General features: G+C 41.6%; 1 protein-coding gene across 2 annotated transcripts in view; it reads left to right on the forward strand.

Annotated features, from left to right (window-relative positions):
* The first annotated feature begins 461 nt into the window (after nt 1–461).
* Nucleotides 462–19077, forward strand: part of kcnn3 (potassium intermediate/small conductance calcium-activated channel, subfamily N, member 3) — a 76041-nt gene continuing 57425 nt past the window's right edge. For both annotated transcript variants that reach the window (XM_086078188.1, XM_086078189.1), the window contains exons 1-2: nt 462–727; nt 1010–2088. In XM_086078188.1, coding sequence (XP_085934314.1) covers nt 1039–2088 — 1050 coding nt within the window. In that variant the 5' untranslated portion in view covers nt 462–727; nt 1010–1038. The remainder of the gene's footprint in view (nt 728–1009; nt 2089–19077) is intronic.

Consider the following 19077-nt stretch of genomic DNA (forward strand, 5'->3'; position numbering starts at 1 on the left):
CATACTGGATACGGATCGTGGCCACCTGTTTCCAGCGCGTCTCTGCCTCCATCCAATGGGAACGAGCGGGGGTGTGGGTGAGAGGGAGGAGGGGAGGGAGGAGGGGAGGCTGGGGAGAGAAGTTGGAGGAGAGAGTGAGAGACGCTCATCCGCGTCCACGCAGAGCCGTGATTGAGTGGAAGCGCACGGATTCAATCACTTGGCTCACGCTGACGTGTGCGCGCACATTTTGGGCGGCTTTTTTTTGTTGTTGTTGACGAGGGCGCGCGAGCCACAGGTTGACTGTGACATATCTCGCCATGACTTGTCGTCCGCGAGCGACCACAGTGCCCGGCGGCGACGTCGACGTGGGCCCCGCCGACGGCTCGCTTGGGATGGGGAAGCACGCCGAGTGAAGCGCGTCGAACGAGGAGGAGAGGAGGAGGAGGAGGAGGAGGAGGAGGAGGAGGAGGAGAGGAGAGGAGAGGAGAGGGGGCGTCGGAGCGTCGGGACGCCGTGCGCAAAGCTCGAGAGGCGGGTTGGTGGACCTGTGGAGGAAGCCTCATGAACGGAGGCGAGAGTGGGGAAGAGAGACAGACAGACAGAGAGAGAGAGAGAGAGAGAGAGAGAGAGGAAGAGAGAGGATGGCATGGCTGTAACAACATGAAAAAGAAAAAAAGTGGGGTGGTCTGTCTTCATCCAGCCAAGTGATCCAACACATCTGCTCTGGGGGAGTGGAAGAAAAGAGGTAGGTAGAAAACGTGGCAGGTGTCTTGCATGGTTATGTCACACTAAAAAAAGTAGGTTATTGTTTTGGATCTCACGTAAGCTTCTCCAGGAGTCATCGATCTGCCAGCTCCAAACAACTTGACAGACCTGACATGTTATCGTAAATTTTCCTAGTGCATGAGTAATTGCTTCTCCCCTGATTGTGGCCAATTTCCTTCATTCCGTGTCCTCAGGTCGGTTCCACCTGATGCTTCTTGTATCTTCAGAGGCATCGCAGTAATTGTTTGTTTGTCTCCACCAGACAAGAGGTACACGGTCACAGCTGTGACCATGGAGCCTCCCCCCTCTCTGAGCCTGGCTCTCCTCGGAGGCAGCGAGGACGAAGACCAGCGTTTCCTCCTCCCCTTGGCGGGCATCTCCCACCCCGTGGCCCCCGGCGGCGGCCAGGGTCCGGGGTCCAACCACTCCAACCACACGGCGCCGTCCAGCCTCGGCCGCCTTAACGGAAGCAACCCGTCGCCGTCCCCCGCCGCCACGCCCTCATCCCTGCCCAAGTTGTCCACTGCGGGTCCGCCACCCATCCCCAATGCCCTGCACCCCACCTGCACCCCGCTCTCCTCCTGCTTGGGCTCGCAGCACAGCCTGAGTGGGGACAACTCTCCTATCTACAACGCCCTCTTTTACTCCTCCCACTCGCCCTCCATGGATCGCGAGAGGGAGCGCGGGTGCAAGCACAGACAGGCCAGTCCCCTGGTCCACCGCAGGGACAGCAACCCATTCACCGAGATCGCCATGAGCTCCTGCAAGTACACGGGTGGCGTCATGAAGCCCCTGAGCCGCCTCAGCGCCTCCCGACGGAACCTCATCGAATCGGACAGCAGCAGCGAAACCAAAGAGGGCGGGGTTTCCGCTGTTGCCGGGGCGACTGCGACCGGGGGTCACGACCGGCAGCGAGAAGCCCCTCCTACCTCCTTGGTCCCCCAGTCCTCCACGAATCAACCGCCCCTCCAGAGCCCCCCAGAGATTGTCATATCATCCAAGGAAGACTCGCCGTACCCGGGGGCAGGATATGACTTCAGCGACACCACCTCCAACCAGATGTCCATCTACCACCAGAACCACGCCCTGGTGGAGAGTCGCCGGGCGCAACCAGGGAGGTGCGGCAGTCAGAGTGGCTCCGGGGCAGTGGGACCCGGGGCCAGGCCCGGCACCACCAAGGTCCTCAAACGAAAGAACCAAAACATTGGCTACAAACTGGGGCACCGGAGGGCGCTGTTCGAAAAGAGGAAGCGATTGAGCGACTACGCTCTCATCTTCGGGATGTTCGGAATTGTCGTGATGGTGATCGAGACGGAGCTGTCCTGGGGTGTCTACACCAAGGTGAGACCATTTGGTTCTCGTTAAGCTCAGTCATGTCTCGATGATGTGGGTTGAAGAATTTGGCAAATGTGGGCATTGCGTCAATATTGACGGAAGGTCCGTTAATCCGTCAATGACGGACGGCCGCCCTTGTTGTTAACGATTGATTGGAAACGTCAGAAAAATTGACAAACGAAAGGGGGTCTTCGTCCGACAATGTAATGGTCAATAAATTCGTCAATCCGTAAATGACGGACGTCCCATTTTGGTGACGATTGACGGATGCCCACTTCCAATGACGGAAACGTTGACGGACAATAATTTTTCTGCGCAATCGACGATTGATAGATTGGCGGTTCGGCTTGAAATATTGACGGATTGTCGATGACGGAAGGGTGTCCCGACTGTTGACGATTGCTGAATGACGGACGCACAAAATTCATTGACGTGCAAGAGTCAAATGGAATGGTCCGGAGGTCGAGAGAGTAAAACCCTGCCACCGTTTGACAAGCGGCAGGTAAACGAGCTCCTGAGCTACCATTCTTGGCTGAGTTTGCATTTTCTACCATTGCTTGTGTGGGTTTTTCATCTGGACTCCGACCTCCTCCCACATTGAAAAGACCATGAACGTTCATTGAAGTCTCTAAATCGTTCATAGTTGTGAGTGTGAGTGTTTGTCTAAATGTCCCCTTCAAATAATTTCTGGTATGGTTCTGCTGCCAGTATGATACAAGCTACTGTGTCAAATGAATGATAACCCGGGGTTGTGTAATAAGTAGGTTGAATGGTTCAGTGCTCTTCTTTTTTTTTCAAGGTCAAAATGGCATCAAAAATGTTTACTTTTCAAAGACAAGCAAGGAGATGGATCCACCAGGCAACACTGCAGAGTTTTGACACTTTTCCCATGTTGTCGCTCTGGATTTGGGGGGCCACACACTCCTGGTTCCTCCACAACCAAAGTAGGCCTTACAGTATGTTTGATTCAATTCCAGTCAGTTCTGCTCTGGCTTTGGTTCCTGGGCACTCCCATAGTTGCTGCTCACTGCTTTTCAGGGACAACTAAATGCACAATTTACATATAATACATTGTAAAACACCATTACTTTTTACACAGAAAGGTTCCAATGAATCGCTTAAATGTTGCATTATAGAACGTGGCGGCGGAACTTGTGGCGGCGGAGCTTGGAGATTACAAAACTGTGAGTTTAAGATGTTGTGGGGATCGTAGGTTTCAGGTGTACTTGGCTGGTATAGGCCAGTTTGTGTTGGGGTTTGGCATTTTTAAGCATCGTTATCTGACAGAGAATCAATGACATACTGTGAATCCCAGCTATTATCAGGATGAAATACTCTCATGTGATGGCTTGCTAGTTAGTAGGCTGGGTGCCTAGAAACTGGGATTGGTAAATTTGGGGTGCTGTTTATTTAGCAAAGGCTCCAGCGAATATTGTATAGGCTCAAGTCTTGGTGGTCTGGATGAGTTAAGGAGGGTTTACCTAAACTGTTGCTTTGTCATTTTGAAGGTTTAATTAGCATTGTTCCAGTGAACACTAAACCTGTGAAAATTGCAAGGCATATATATAAGTGTTGAAGACCTACAAAAAAAGTATTTTGGAGCTATCTGCTAATCCTAAAACAAAATCTGCCATTTTGACTTTATTTTGGAATTTTGCGCCCTTTTTGGCCTTTTAAAGATGTCATCATTTAGCAAACTCCTCCGGGAGAATGTATCCAGTCGTCTTCAAACTTTAGGTGTGTTATCTAAAGACGTTTGAGATGAAAAGCTATTAAATATGGAGGACCAAAACTGCCAAAATTCAAAATAAATAAATGACGAAATAAATAAATGAATGACTAAAAGTGAAAAGAATAATAGATATAAAAAATATAATTCTAAAATTAAATCCCAAAAATAAATATAAATGGAAATAAAAACCACTATACATATATATATATATTACATTTGTATTAATTTTTTAATGATATATTTTTTATCATTTATTTATTTAATCTTTTATTTATTTTTAATTTTGGTAGTTTTTGTCCATACTGCCAGGACGGAAGGTTATTCAAATGAGGGGGCGGTCCTGATGATTCTGTTTTTGAGGTTGTAAACTTGAGTGAATACTCTTGAGACTTTGCATATGCTGAGGAAAGTTTGTCTCAAGCCTACCCACCCACCCCCACCCCCACACCAGACCCCCCCCCCCCCAGTTGGCATCAGCAGGCTCTAAAGACTGCAAACATTTTTATTTTTTTATTTTTTGCGGTGTAGACTACAGTATCGACTGGCTTCGCCCTTCTGGGAAAGTCTTGTGGAAAATATTTGCTCCGCAAGATCCAATAAAATATTGTAGAATTGCATGCTGGGAAATGTATTCCCCATTGTGTGTCACTTGAAATTACTGGAGCAGATGCTTCGACTTGTAATTATCCATCCAGGTCTCACTTTAGCATCTCTTTGGTTATGACAAGAAGATGGAGTGAAGTATGATGAAGTTCCCGGGGTCAGATGCTGGGGGTGTGCGTGCAATGATGTAATACCGTGATAAAGAGGACAAGGGGGGGGGGGGGGGGGCATTGTAGATTATCAGTAGGAGGCCAGCATCTCATTTGTCTGCGTAATGGTGAGTGTAATAAGATGAATTGGCCCCCAGTAGCTATTGTCTGTTTATCTTGGCTCGTCCCCGTGTCCTTGTCCCGGCCTTTGTTTTAGCGTGACATAGCACAAAAGGTCGGCCGGGGCTCAGCTAATAAAGTGGAAGCATTACTTGCAGCCGCGTGGCGCATCACGTATGGATCAGCGATCGCACGACGGATGATGTGGACAGGTAGCCGCTGGAGATTCGGCCGAGTGGGCGTGTCTGACGTTTTCCATCTGGCGTTTCAAAGACTCTCCGTTATGATTATATTGGCCTGTCATTCTCACATTCGCCACATTTCAGGCTTTTGCTCCCCATTCATTACATTAGGACGTCCCTGACTATTTTTCATTAAGGGAAATTCACAGTCTGGATTGTTTTTCCTCATACATCATTGTCTCTTTTCTCCCTCCCTGTCGGCCTCTTCGTAACCTTTCTGTCTCTTCTCTATTCCGACTGTCTCTTTATTTGGATTTCTTTCTTTGACCGTAGTTTTTTTTTTTTTTGCTTCTCTAGTGGGCATCAAAGTGAGAGGGGGTGTGACCAGAGGAGAGAAATGAAAGGCTGTGTGTGTAGAGGATCGGACTCAATAATGAAAAAGTCCTCAATTAGGATCTTAAGCTATGAGCAAAGCCGCCGCGCACATAGGAACGGGAACGCTCGGGCTGATCAATTAGAATTGATCGACATCAGTGAATTTGAGCACAGCGAGTGCCATGTTTACCGGCGTTTTCTTCCTATTGATAAATCTATTCCCAATTAGGTATCCATGCAGGAAGGTGTTGGTCTGACACCAACTTTTAATGAGACCGTGGAAAATATCAGTAGAGTTTAGTCTATTTTGTCCCACTCTAAGCAGAGTAAAAATGACACTTGGAAGAGAGTAAGATATTGAGTAGATTTTACTCACAGCATTTTTAATGTGTATGAGAGAATTTGCCTATCCCATGAAAAACCTATTAAAGTGATACTTGACTCATTGAGCCATTTTCAGCAGTGAAAAGTGAATATTTTGTTCAGAATTAATTTGATAATATCTTTAAAAACGATTTTTTCCACTTGCTGTCGACTAATGATGACATCACCTGTGCTGAGGAAGTAGGTAACGACAAATCATGGCTCACCTGTTTTCTGGGTTTGTTCAGTAAACTGAGCCATGATTGGTCGTTACCTACTTCCTCAGCACAGGTGATGTCATCTTCAATTGATAGCAAGTAGAATTTTTTTTTTAAAAGGTATTAATTGTACATGAAAAATAATGGAGTTGCTACGTTAATTATTTACTGCTGAAAATGGCTCAATGATGAGTCAAGTGTCAAGTCAAGTGATTTTTTTACGCAGATATTCTAAGTACATTTTGCAAGGAGACATTTTGACTTAATTTTTACTATTTTAATAAAAATTAAAAAAAAGTAAAGGACCTAAAGGGTTGAGGAACAAGCCCACAACCTTTAGCTTGAGAGACTGCTACTCTACCACCTGAGCTATGCCACTCCTACGCACACTAGGAGCTGCATGGCTCAGGGACCATGTGCAAAAAAAAGAGAAAAAAAAAGGACTAATTTTAAAAGAGCTAATATAAGCCATCTGATTAATTAGTCTTGGCCTAATTACTATATATTTTGCACATTTATGGCTTAAATGTTTATTTAAGAACAGCTCCTTTGAGGTTTTCTTTCTTTTTAGTTTTGTCTGACAGGCTGTAGTTTGCTGATCGAGTTTGACTCGTGCAGGCACTTTACCCGGATAAATGAGTGGAAGCAAGTCTGCAGGTTGTTGTGACAGATGGCTTGGAAACGGGCAAACTGGATGGGAGGTGAGCAGCTTCAAGCAGCCCTTCGAAGCCATCTCTCAGGTGATGATTGAACTATTGATTATTGATAATAGCTCACCCGTGACCGCGCCGCCTCAAATGGCGCACTGCAAATGGATGCTGCCTTTCAGGTGCTTTATTTTATGTTGTTTATTGACATGAATGGATTTGTCTGCGTTAACAGTCAACGCCATTATGAGTGTAATTAATGCGAGCACAACGTACAGTATTCATTGTTTTTTTTTTTATGTATGCATTAAGCGTATTGTTGTTGAGCAAATCCAGCTGCTCCGAAGTAGCGTCCAAAAATAGAGATGAAGAAAAAGAATGGAACCAAAGAGGGTGTGTTGCTTGCTTGTGTACACGTGCATGCCCCGAGAAGAGGTCAAATGCTGTGCACACACTGACTGGTCTGGGCACAAAATTGAGCACACAATCGAATGAGGCGCAATACAAATATATGTCTTTATGAAGATAATAATGCTCTTTTACCGAAAGCTGTTTCTAATATTTTGTCCAATACTTCCAAGCTGATCTCATGAGCACGTGCTATCGCTTCTTCATCTAAACGAGTTGAAGCTAATTAGAAAGTTTGGATTGCAGATACTTACACTGTGTTCTAATTATCCAATTATTTGTGGAGCCTTCGCACGGTTTGCAGTATTGAACCATGACATAATTTATGAGTGGGGGGAAAAAAGGGGCCTTCTGGCACAATAGTGGCTTTTCATACAAAAGGAGGTTTTGAATACTTTGACTTGATTTGTTTTGTGTGCCGTGCGTCTGCTGTTTTCGCAGCTCGCTTTATTACCAGTCACCAAAACTGCACAGCTGATTTCCATTCATCTTTTCTGGAGGGCACGGGCTAAGGAAGAGCCCATTTCGTTTTTATGAAGTTCCAGAAATTTGATTTGTTCCTTATTGCACAATGGGCAATTTATTTTTGTCATTTCTGGTCAATTTCATGAATAATGCATGAATCTTATTTAGCATGCTTAACTCTGACATATGCAGAAGAGAACAGAACCTCTAAGGTTGAACAAGACATGTTACTGGATGATGGCCGAATAGAAAAATAATTTGTTCTGGAAGCGTTTTAAAAAAAAAAACCAAAAGAAAAAGTAGAAATGAACTCAGATCATATTCTGCCTGAAATTGAGGTCAAAATCTGATCTTGGTTTTGGTCCAAATTAGGATTGTTCAGACTTGGCAGAGGTCTAAACTCTATTGAGTTCCTGTTCCACCCGATAGCCTACAGTTGTCTTCAACTGTAAATGTCTTGGGCTCAATTTTCACTGTCAGGAACCCTGACATCTTCAAATGCAGCCAAACACCAAATAATTGACGTCTTCTTTGAGATTCTATCACGGGATTTCCCAGCGACAGTTTAAAGTGAGAGCTCGGCGGCTTGACACATGTTTCCATCTGAGATTAATCGAACCTGCGCGTACGCTCGGGACCCTGGCGTGAGGCCTGCCAGATCGATGCGTCATTGGAAGAAGGCCCGCCTGGCTCCTCGGTGGCCCCCGGGCACACCGTGACCTGTCTCAGGCCCGCTGATGAAACACGAGCAGCTATTCTGGGGGAATGCACAGCTGTTGGCAACATCACCTGTCAATACGCACGTACTGTACAGATGGCTGCTGCTGTGACGTGCGCGTGCGTGTGGTCTTGTCTTTGTGACATAGTGGGGCCAACATTTTGGGATTTCACAGAGTTGTGAGGCCCACCCGTCCATGTGGGGCCATTTTGCTGGGCTTCACAAGTTTGGACCTCTTTTTGAGGGTCAACACTTGGTTTGAATTGGGTTATGGTTGAGGTTAGGGTAAGGAATACGGGTAGGCAGTCATTGTTGATGGTTGGGGTTAGGGGGAGGGGCTAGGAAATGTATTATGTCAGAGAGAGATGGCCCCACAAAGATAGTAAAACCAACCTGTGTGCGTGTGTGTGGTTGGGCTATGACGAGTGTTTTTCCTCATAAAAAGAACCCATTAAAATGACTTACTAGTTATTTACCCTTTACAGTAAGGGCACGACTACAATCCAGCTCATTTAGAGCATTCTAACAAGACTCACAGAATATTGTGAACTACCAAATGAAAGACTACCTTATTCCATTTTTTGTTTCATTCAAATCACTTATTTTGGACCCCCCCCCCCCCCCCCCCCCAATGCAGAAAACAAGCTTTATTAAGAAAAAAGATGTATTTTATACACACCATTAACTTTGATGCTTAACCCGGTTAGCCCCATTTTGAGCCTTGTGTGAGGAATTCCTAGCTAATTTTACCAGCCTCGTTTGATCCCAATTTTACGCAGGTCCCGTCCTGATTTTCCAGTCAGCAAGCCAAATGTTTTGGCCCAATCACACAGTTGTCAGCAATTCATACAATAAACCAATTAAAAACGAATTTAACTCTTAAATTCCTTCCTATTTACGTTCACATTCACGTTTGCATACCAGAACAGGAACTACTTCCTGCTTCTGTGTCAAAGAATCATGGGAAATGTAGTCAGACCGAACGTGGGCTTTAAACACATGATTTTAAATTTTATAAACAAGGTTTGAAAAAAATAAAAAATCACATTCAACGATCGATAGATTAGAAGCCAAACAAAGCAAAACTGTACTCTCGCGTTCTGCAGTTTACTTGAGGTGCATTCAGTGACCACTCACACAATAGGACATCTCAAATACCCATAGAAATAGTCATTCAACCAAAATCAGAACGCCTACATGTCAGCACACGTTGCAGAGGATACAATTTTTTTCCCGCGTGTAACCGTGTAACTACATTGCTACATCAAGTAATAACATTACCACCAATCACCAAATTAACATTGTGGAGCGACTACATGTCAGTCTACAAGAACCCTAATCGCAGTTGAAAGGCCATCTCATATAACATCATCATTAATGCTGCACAATAACTACTAACTTGGGTAGCTTCCCAGTTTATAAACACACAACATTGTGGAGCGACAAGTCAGCATTTCCTTGAGCACTAATTACTATTAATATAACGTAATATCATCTTTAATACTACAAAGGGAATCAACAAGTTAAATGACTCCCTGGAATATATACACGGTTGCACACAACGTTGTGGAGCAACCACACATCTGAGTCGAATGAAATCACTAAACGCCTTAAAATAAGCCTTTGAAATGCAACCGTTACAAGCAGCTTGTGATTGATCAAAGATGGCGCTTAATGGTGATTTTGTGTTGTAGTAGGCGTTGACATGTGGTCGCTCCACAATGTTGAGTCAAATGTCTCACTAATAGGTGAAATGCAAACATTACAAGCAGCTTGTGATTGATCAAAAATGGCGTTTAATGGCGATTTGTGTTTTAGTAGGTGTTGACAAGTGTTCATTCCACAATGTTGTATGCGTTTTGGGAGCTACGTGACTATAAGGATGATCTTTCACTGTGTGGTGATGGCGATTAGTCTTCTCATAGTCCTCTTCTCCACACTTAAAGATGGTGCTTATGTTCCTCCCCTGCGGGATCCTAAATATGTCTCCATCTTCCCACGGGGGTGGTGAAGGGTGTAGGTGTCATTTCCACCCCAGCAGGCTCCCCTCATTGCCTCCCTTAACCACACCCCTGCGTCCCTGACATTTCTGGCAGACATTTCCCGGGCGACCTTTTCCGGCTCTTTCTTCCAGTAGCTCCCACCAAAACCGGCAGGGAATTAAAGTAGCCGGTCGTGTGCCGCCTCTCCTCATTGTCACCGTCCTCCTCTCTTTCTCGTTCTTTTATTTGGAATAGTGTGTATGTGTGTTGACATTGGTTGTTGTGCTGTAACTCTTTTACAAACATTTCTGTGTGCGCGCGCGTGCGATTATATCCGGCTAAGGGTGACAATGGCCTCTCTGCCTTCGCGCCTGTTTCCCTGGAGACTGATAGCAAGAAAGCGCCACTTTGACAGGAAGAGAGCCTCAAGGCTAAATCATTCCGACGCAATCGCACGTACTCGCATTCATATTCATCAGCAGCAGCAGCACATGTAATCAAACACTTATCGCCTTTGTTCTATATCAATGTCATTTAAAAAAAAGTGACGCCAGCGTATGTAACTTACAATACTGCTAAGTCATCACAATGGATATGACATAAAACGTGACTGATGTTTAAGATGTTACACTTCTGCCCATTGGAATGGGCTACTGGATGTACTTTTGCCGAAAAACATGCTATTGTTAAAAAAAAAAAAAATCTAATTTGATCATAATGGTAAATGGTGTGCGCTTATAACGCTTTATTCACACCATATGTTGTCCAAAGCGCCCCCCCCCCACCCCCACACACACACACTTTTGGTAAAGTTTAATTCCATTGTGTCGTAGAAGTTAGCTTGCGCTAAGCTAACCTGAGGGTGTTCCTGTCCGGTAGTAATAGTGAGTTGCTTTCACAGTCGGTATCCATCTGTCCTATCAGTTTAGCACCATTAAGTTGAACGCTAACAGATAGTATACAGCGGTCCTATACACATCACAATTCATCTTGTTACATCATCGCTAAACACCAGAGAGCATGTTCCATTAGCGGTCATGTATGGCCGCTAATGCCATAACAATGTTTGGCTGATGATTCTTATCTTCTTACTTACCTTCCCATGATTGTAATTCACGTTGACCTTGTTTTCTCTCTCCAAAGTATCTGAACAGTGGAATTTTTCTTTGTGGTTCATCATTTGTGGTTTTCACACTCTCTATTTACGTTCATGCGTGCGACCCTTGATTGTACATTTTGACAACCTTCTCCCGAGTATTTTTGACCAAAGCTGGTGGAGAAGTGTTTTTTTCCTCACAAACGATTCTGCAATCATCCACTTTCGCTGTCTTGAAAATGTTTGCCCTTTCCATTATATGGTACTTGAACGTGACATATTTTGTGAAAGGCTACACTTCAATCACACGTTGAATGTATTTCAAATCCATTGTGGTGATGTATAAGAGGCAGAAATTCTAAATACCTGTGGAGCTCGCTAGACACGGGCTGCTATCAGATAGATGTAAGTGAAAAGGTGTGTTGTTGCCGGACTGCTCACAGAAAAAAGGAAAACAAATAATAATAATAATATCATTTTTATCACTGCATGCCGTCCAGCAAGATGTCAATCAATACACACTTACACGCACTTGGCTTAGCGATAAAGGGAACCCTTATTTGTGGGACAAAAGTCTTTGGTCACCCCTCGTAATCAATTAATTAATCAGTCACAGATTGGGCTTACCTCCTTTAGGTCTCCCTGAATCATATCTTCTATCATTATCTTTAGCCCCGTTACTGAGCTACAACAACGATGGTCCAATATAAGTGACCTTTGACCCTCTACCACGTTGCAACTCCATATTTAGTTTTTTATTTCCTTTCTTGAGTGATGGGTGTCCCAATACTTTTGTCTGGAATGTATGAGCTTCATAGACATTGTCATTGTTATTTATGTTAAGTCACAACAATCCTCAAACAAAAACTTAACTCCCTTTCAATTCAGCTGTGTTTATTTTTTTGGGCGATGATTTACACCTGTAAAGCTTATTGACGGGTTGCCGGGCAACCCCACCGAGACTATTGAAACACTTGCAGCCGTCAGTGCAAGTTCATATAATAGATGATGCCAGCTATTCATGTTCTGTGCACTCAGAACACACAAACCATGTGTGATTCAGTTGACCTTAAAGCGGCAGGCTCCAAATTATACAAATGCTATGTTGCGTAATAAGAACAGGGTGTCTGGTTGCCATGCCGATTCGGGAGTCTGGATAAAACGTGTCAAAACTTCAATAATGCACAATTTTGATTGACACTGTCAAAGAGGTATTATTAATTGTATATGAGATCATAATTATATTACATATATGTAGCGTATGTTATTACATATATTATAGTTGTCTTCATTTTTTTTTAGTACTAATGATATTTATGTATGCATTTACATTATTGTTATTTGTATAATATAAATGAAATAACTAAATAATACAAATATTTACCTATTTATTTCTTTATTTATGTTTGCCTTGATCCACCAAAATATTACCAGTACATACAAAACACTGTGTACATATACTGCGAATATAAAAAGTGTACACACCCCTGTTTAAATGCCAAAGGAAATCATTTCCTACCTTTAATGTGACCTATAACCTGGATAACTCAATTGAAAAAAGAAAAAGAAAAGAAAACTTGGAAAAGTGAATGCAACAAATGGAGAGATGATGTGGTTGCAAAAGTGTGCACACCCTCTTATAACTGAGGATGGGGCTCAGTTCAAAGTCATGTTAAATAGGAGTCAGCACGCCTTTGATAAAGCTCAAATAAAGTTTGGATGTTCTAGGTACAGAAGCAAAAAAATAGAAAATAAAATAGAGAAACGTGTGACAGATATATATGTTTTAAAAGACAGAAGACAAAAAAGATGAAAGTGTGTGTTGACTAGTTATATCTTCTGTCTATGCATCTCATATTGTTGGAGTCCAGTTGTACACCAGTTCAAATAACAAACACTATCTTTAAACGAATCTCTGACATTGTCGATCAAAAGTGATCATCATTATCTTTATACAGACATGTAAAAAAATACATTTCTTGTCCTGAATCTGATTATATTGTCATGCAGAAAGGAAATATCCAAAGAGTGAATACTGCTCCTATAATAAATACATTTCCCCCGCTTCTACCCACCTTAGACTTAAAATAGCATCCAGGTGACTCCTACAGACCCCAAACTGATTTTTACCTTAAAAACAGCGAAACAGAACGAGAGAGGAAATAACATGAAAATAAAGTTGCAAGTCGCTGGTGTGACAGTGTGTTTACAGTCAGGCCGCTGAGCTCGGTATTTTTCTCATTAACAAGACAAGCGGGCGCTTCCTTTGCAGCCACTTTGCTCCAGTGAGCACAAATGAGATGTTTGCAACGGGGAGAGTGACGACAGGAAAACAGGGAAATAAAAAGCAGACGACAGCTTGAGCTTTGAGCCAAAAATCAGCCTAAGTGTTGCGCGCTGGCCCAGAACGACAACCACTCACGAATAACTCACTTCACTGTGAAACTATATGCTGCGTACAGTCCTAAAATGCAGTCTTTGACGACACTTCCTTGAGCAACAAGTGAAAAAAATCAACCAATCCATTGTAATTGTTTCTTTTATTGTCACAGTATATGATTTTTCATCAGATGAGAGATTTTATTTATTGATTAATTGCATTTTTGACAAATTCTTGAAAAATTTGTCATGGCATGGCTAACATTGTGGTCTGCCTCACGATCGAGAAGATCTGGGTTCGAACTCTTAGGAGGGGCCAATCCAGGTTTCTATTCCATATCATATAAGAAACTCAAACAACTATACAGTATGTTCCAATATAGCATTTTCTCTCATTATTGCATAAAATGAATGGCAATTTTTTATGTTTCTAATTTCTACTTCCTGACAAAAGTACCAATATCCCAAAATAGGCTGGTATCTGCACCGATACCCATACCGGGTATCGGTACTTGCTCATCCCTTATTATAACAAACAAAATAACAAAAACTAAACCGGAATAAACAACTAAATAAGATAAAATTGAGAGTGCTTTAAAAATATATATAACAAACTGAAACTAGATCTTATGTTTATAAAACTAATTATAATTATAGTAAAAATGGCCTTAGTTTTTGACTTTGTCAATTAATTTCTGGTTTCATTTTAAATATGTTTATTTTGGTATTGCCGAATGTCCGTGCAGAAGATGGAAGATCTTTTTTTGTAGTTTAATTTATTTATTTACACAATATTTAGTCACCCGAATTTTTTCTTGCACTAGACAAATATTACATTAAAAAAAACTAACTAACCTGTGTTAACAATTCATTAAAACGAACTGAATTTAATAAACAAAAGTCAAAATGTAATTAAAGCTAACTATGATGAAAAATCCAAAACTATAACTGCACTCTGAAAACAGTTGGGTCAAAAATAACCCAAAATGGGCCAAACTGAATAAACTTTTTGAGTTAAGAGTTTCTTTTCTTTTAGTTTAAGAGTTCATTTAACCCATAAGGTGGGTCAAATGAATAACTCACAACCCCAAAATTTTGCTTTTTGTACATACCCCACCCCCCCCAGAATTTTTTGTTTTGTATTACACAGCCCCCAAAATTGGGTTGTTTAATGGGTTATTCTTTTGACAAAACTTTTTGGGTTAAATAAATAACCCAAAAATTGGGTCAATCCCTTTTTGATCCTATTTGGGTTATGTTTGACCCAACTATTTTTTAGAGTGTTATGTGGACTATGTTTGGGCAATTTCTTTATCAAGCGAGCTAAGTTGAGTCTGAATGTAGAGCACCTCTGCTGGTTGTAGCCAAGAAGTGCGCTCCATTTCCCCTCATTTGCTCCCAGACTTAATTAATTGGCCATAAATCCCACATAATCAGTTAATAAAAATATTATGCCCATATTACGAGTGACATAAAAATGAAGGTTCGGCAAGCTTGTGTGTGTTGACATACAGCTGCATTTCCACTTATTTGGGTCCGCGCACACATTTTGGGAGCGCCGCAATAGACACGATAACACACTGACACACTCTATTTTCCAGGACACTGACTCGCAATATATATTCATGAACCAATGCAGATTGTGCTTAATCACCTCATGAGGGAGACTCAGTACTCAGCGACTAAATTAAGACTCTGAGTGCGCGTTCGCGTGACGTTTGGACTCGGGCAGTAAGCGTTACCTTACACCTGAAGTCGCCACGGCGGCGAGGTTGTTTTGGCAAAAACGTGCGCCAACGTTTGTCTGCCATCAATGGTTGCGATCGATTGAGGCTGTATACATCTAACAGTACAGCTCCGGTCATTACGCATTTCCATATACAGTATTGTGTTTTACTTTAATACTTAACCATATTTACGGTTTTATACGTACTTGTGGATAAAATGGCGAGGCGTGTGGTACGTGAACACCTTCAAGCAACGCCACTTTACTTTCGTCCACGTCCTCTTTTTATGTCTTCCTTGACTGACGATCTAACTTTATATGGATTAAAAAAAAAAAAGTGATACAGTATAACATATTGTAAGGGGAGCCTCATAGCGCTCGCACAGTTCACATTGCAGGGAGTTCATTAACTGCCATTGACGGCTATAGACGTAAAAAATTCATTTGAACTATTGCTATTAGTTTCACATTTTTTTCCTCTTTTGTTAACAAGAGTATGAAAACCTAGAAAAAAAATATTGTACATTTAGAACAGATATAAAATTGGTGATTAATCGTGCGTTAACTATTGAAGTCATGCGATTAATTACAATTTAAAAAATGTAATCGTCTGATGCCCCTAATTTTTTTATATTTTTTTTATTAGGGGCATCCGGTGATTAAAATGTTTTAATTGTAATTAATCACGACTTCTAAATGTACAATACATTTTTTCTAGGTTTTCGTACTTTTGTTAACAAAAATGGAAAAAAATGTGAAACTAATAGAAATAGTTCAAATTAATTTTTGACGTCTATTGCAGTCAATGGCAGTGAATGAGTTAAATGACCCAATGTGCGGCCAACTGTCATTTTTTTTTGCAATTGTCCGCTACTAGTCATGTTCAGAATTATTGTGTTGTGTGCGGTGGGCCCAACACACGTGTTTGGCATGTGGGAGGATGTAGGGAAATCTCACGCTAACAAAGAAAAACTGATATTCCACACAAGAAGGCCTTTTAGCTGAAATTCTAACTCAGAACCTCAGAACTGTGACGCAGATGTGATAACCGCTAGGCTATGATTTATCCTGCTTCTTTTTTTAAATTAATTTTTATTTTATTGACCCTTTCACGTACCTAGCTAGCATGAGAAGCAGTCTACACATTGATATTTAATAGGGGAGGGTAACAGTTAATTGCAAAGGATTGACAGGATTATCGTCTGAATGTGTGACCTCAGGTTTAAAAGTAGGGTTTGATATTACACTCTAAAAACAGTTGGGTCAAAAGTAATACAATTATGGATCAAAAATGGACCGATCCTCTACTTGGGTCAATTTGACCCAACTTTCTGGTTTTTTTTTTTTTACAAAATAACCCAATTTTTTTTTACCCAAGTAAAGGATCTGACCAATATTCATGAGTTGTTGTTTTTTTTTTTACACTAAAAGACCCATTTCTTTACTCAAAGTTGGGTCAAATTGACTTAAGTAGAGGATCGGCCCCTTTTTGACCCATAGTTGTGTCATTTTTGACCCAACTGTTTTGAGAGTGTAAGGTTAGAATTTCAAAGTAAAAGCGTTTTAAAATAAGGTTACAGTTTCAAAGTAGGGTTTTAAAGTAGGATTGGGGTTTTCAAATTAGGGATTCAAATGAAGGTTAGGGTCCTTTGCTCCCAAAAACGTATAAATATGTTCTATTTTAAATATTACCATGCTCCCAAAGACATATTTATGCGTTTTTTATGTGAAGGCTTTGATGCAGCCTCTGAACTGAAGAGAATTGTTAAAGCAATGGTAGTTACTACAAAAACGGCCAGCAGGTGGCACCAGAGTATAAGAGATTAACCATGGCCATGTTGCAAGAACCCCCCCCCCCACTGTTTTAAACAGATTTGTGAATATTTATGGAATTTAGCTATTGCTGCAAAACGGCAACAGATGGAAATATACTTTTTTTCCCGATGAAAGACAAGACTCTAATCTTTTTTTTTGGTAGGTTCCATGTTTATTAGCAATAGAACAGAATATTCTGTGGACCTTGCAAAATCAGCCAAATTCAGTAAAACAGCCGCGAGCAAAGGGGGTTGCTTCAGTGAAAATGGCTGGGAGTTTAAAGTCGGGTTAGGGTTTAAAAGTGGGGTTTTAAATTCTTAGATTTTCAAAGTAGGGTTTTAAACTAGAATTAGGGTAGGGAATTAGGATTGGGGTTTCAGATTAGCGATTTAAATGAGGGTTAGGGTTTTAAAGATGGGTTTTAAACTATGATTAGGGTTTCAAAGTAGGATTTTCAAGTGCCACAGAGCAAGTGGTCCTCCCTGAATTCTTGGGTCACTCAATACTGAATGCTCTTTTTGCTCATTGCCACTTAGCCTGAGCAGCAGAGAGGGAGGAGCAAAGAGGTGGAGAAGTGGCAGGCCAAAATTCAGATGTGATCGGTAAGGCAGGGTGACAAAATAGTTGCTGAGTATGTGTGGTCATTTTTAAAAAGAAAATCCCCATTGAGATCAATTATATTTGTATTAATCTATTCCAAATCCACAAATGTCTCACTTCTTAAAACTCAAGAACTCAGACCCACTCAAACCACTAGACTATTAATAATCCTTGTTTCATATTTTGACCCTCTCATGTAGCTAAATAAGCAAAGTACAGTATTTATTTGGATATTTCATTCCAACCCATTTTGTAGCAACTATGTGGTGAGGTGAGAGAGGTTCGAATATTACAGCAAGCCTGCCCGTGTTGCTCTCCGCAGCGCTCGGTCGCAGGACATCTGCTGTTGTTTGTGCGATGCGTTCAAGCGCAAATTTTTGGGACGAGAAACGTGAGTTGCATGAGATGATGCTGGAGTCTTTTTTTTTTCTTTCTTTTTTTTTCCCTCTCTGCTGTTGCCTTCGACCCCCCACAACTAATTACGCCCCAATATACGCCTTTGGAGAAGACTTTGATCAATGATTGTATTTGACTGCGACTATCCCAAGTCGTTCAGCGTTTACCTGCTAATGTGGGCTTTAAATTCCACACACACGCCGGCGCAATCTCGCCACTGTCTCCAGCCTCCGAGTAGTTGTGCAGTGTGCAGTAGTTAAACTAATGAAGAGAAACAACAGTCGTCCACAATGTCACCCTGGAGTGTGCTAAATCTATCTGCGAGGGTTTGCTCAAAATTAACTTTTTGAGTATGATCGTACTCTGTGTGCTGACGTCGAAACATCCGCAGGCTTGGAAGATAAATTGGATATTAAAAAGAAAAACTATTAAGATGTGATGTCCAGTAGGCCAATGGGATGCGGGTGTTTCCTCGTGTCGTCTGGCAAAACCCTCACCACAAGCACAAAATATTCCCACTCCACATGGGAAGGCCGCAGTCGAGATTCAAACCCAAAACCTCTTTGACTAGTGTTTAACTCATTCGCTGCCATTGACGGCTATAGATTCATTCATTTGAACTATTTCTATTAGTTTAGCATTTTTCCCCCACTTTTGTTAGCAAGAGTATGAAAACCTAGAAAAAAATATTGTATATTTAGAACAGATATCAAATTTGTGATTAATTGTGAGTTAACTCGTGAAGTCATGCGATTAATTACAAAAAAATTGACGCCCTTAATTTTTTAATAATCTTTTCTTTTCTTTTTTTTAAAGAAAACAAAGAAAAGATTATTAAAAATTAGGAGCGTCAGGCAATTATTTATTTTAATCATAATTAATTGCATGACTTCACTAGTTAACTCATGATTAATCACATATTTTATATCTGTTCTAAATGTACAATAAAACAATTATTCAAGGTTTTCATACTCTTAACAAAAATGGGAAAAATTTTAAACTAATAGAAATAGTTCAAATG

This window comes from Leptonotus elevatus, chromosome 6 (genome assembly GCF_054856555.1).
Source record: "Leptonotus elevatus isolate MCC_2025b chromosome 6, RoL_Lele_1.0, whole genome shotgun sequence".
NCBI classification, from domain to species: Eukaryota; Metazoa; Chordata; class Actinopteri; order Syngnathiformes; family Syngnathidae; genus Leptonotus; species Leptonotus elevatus.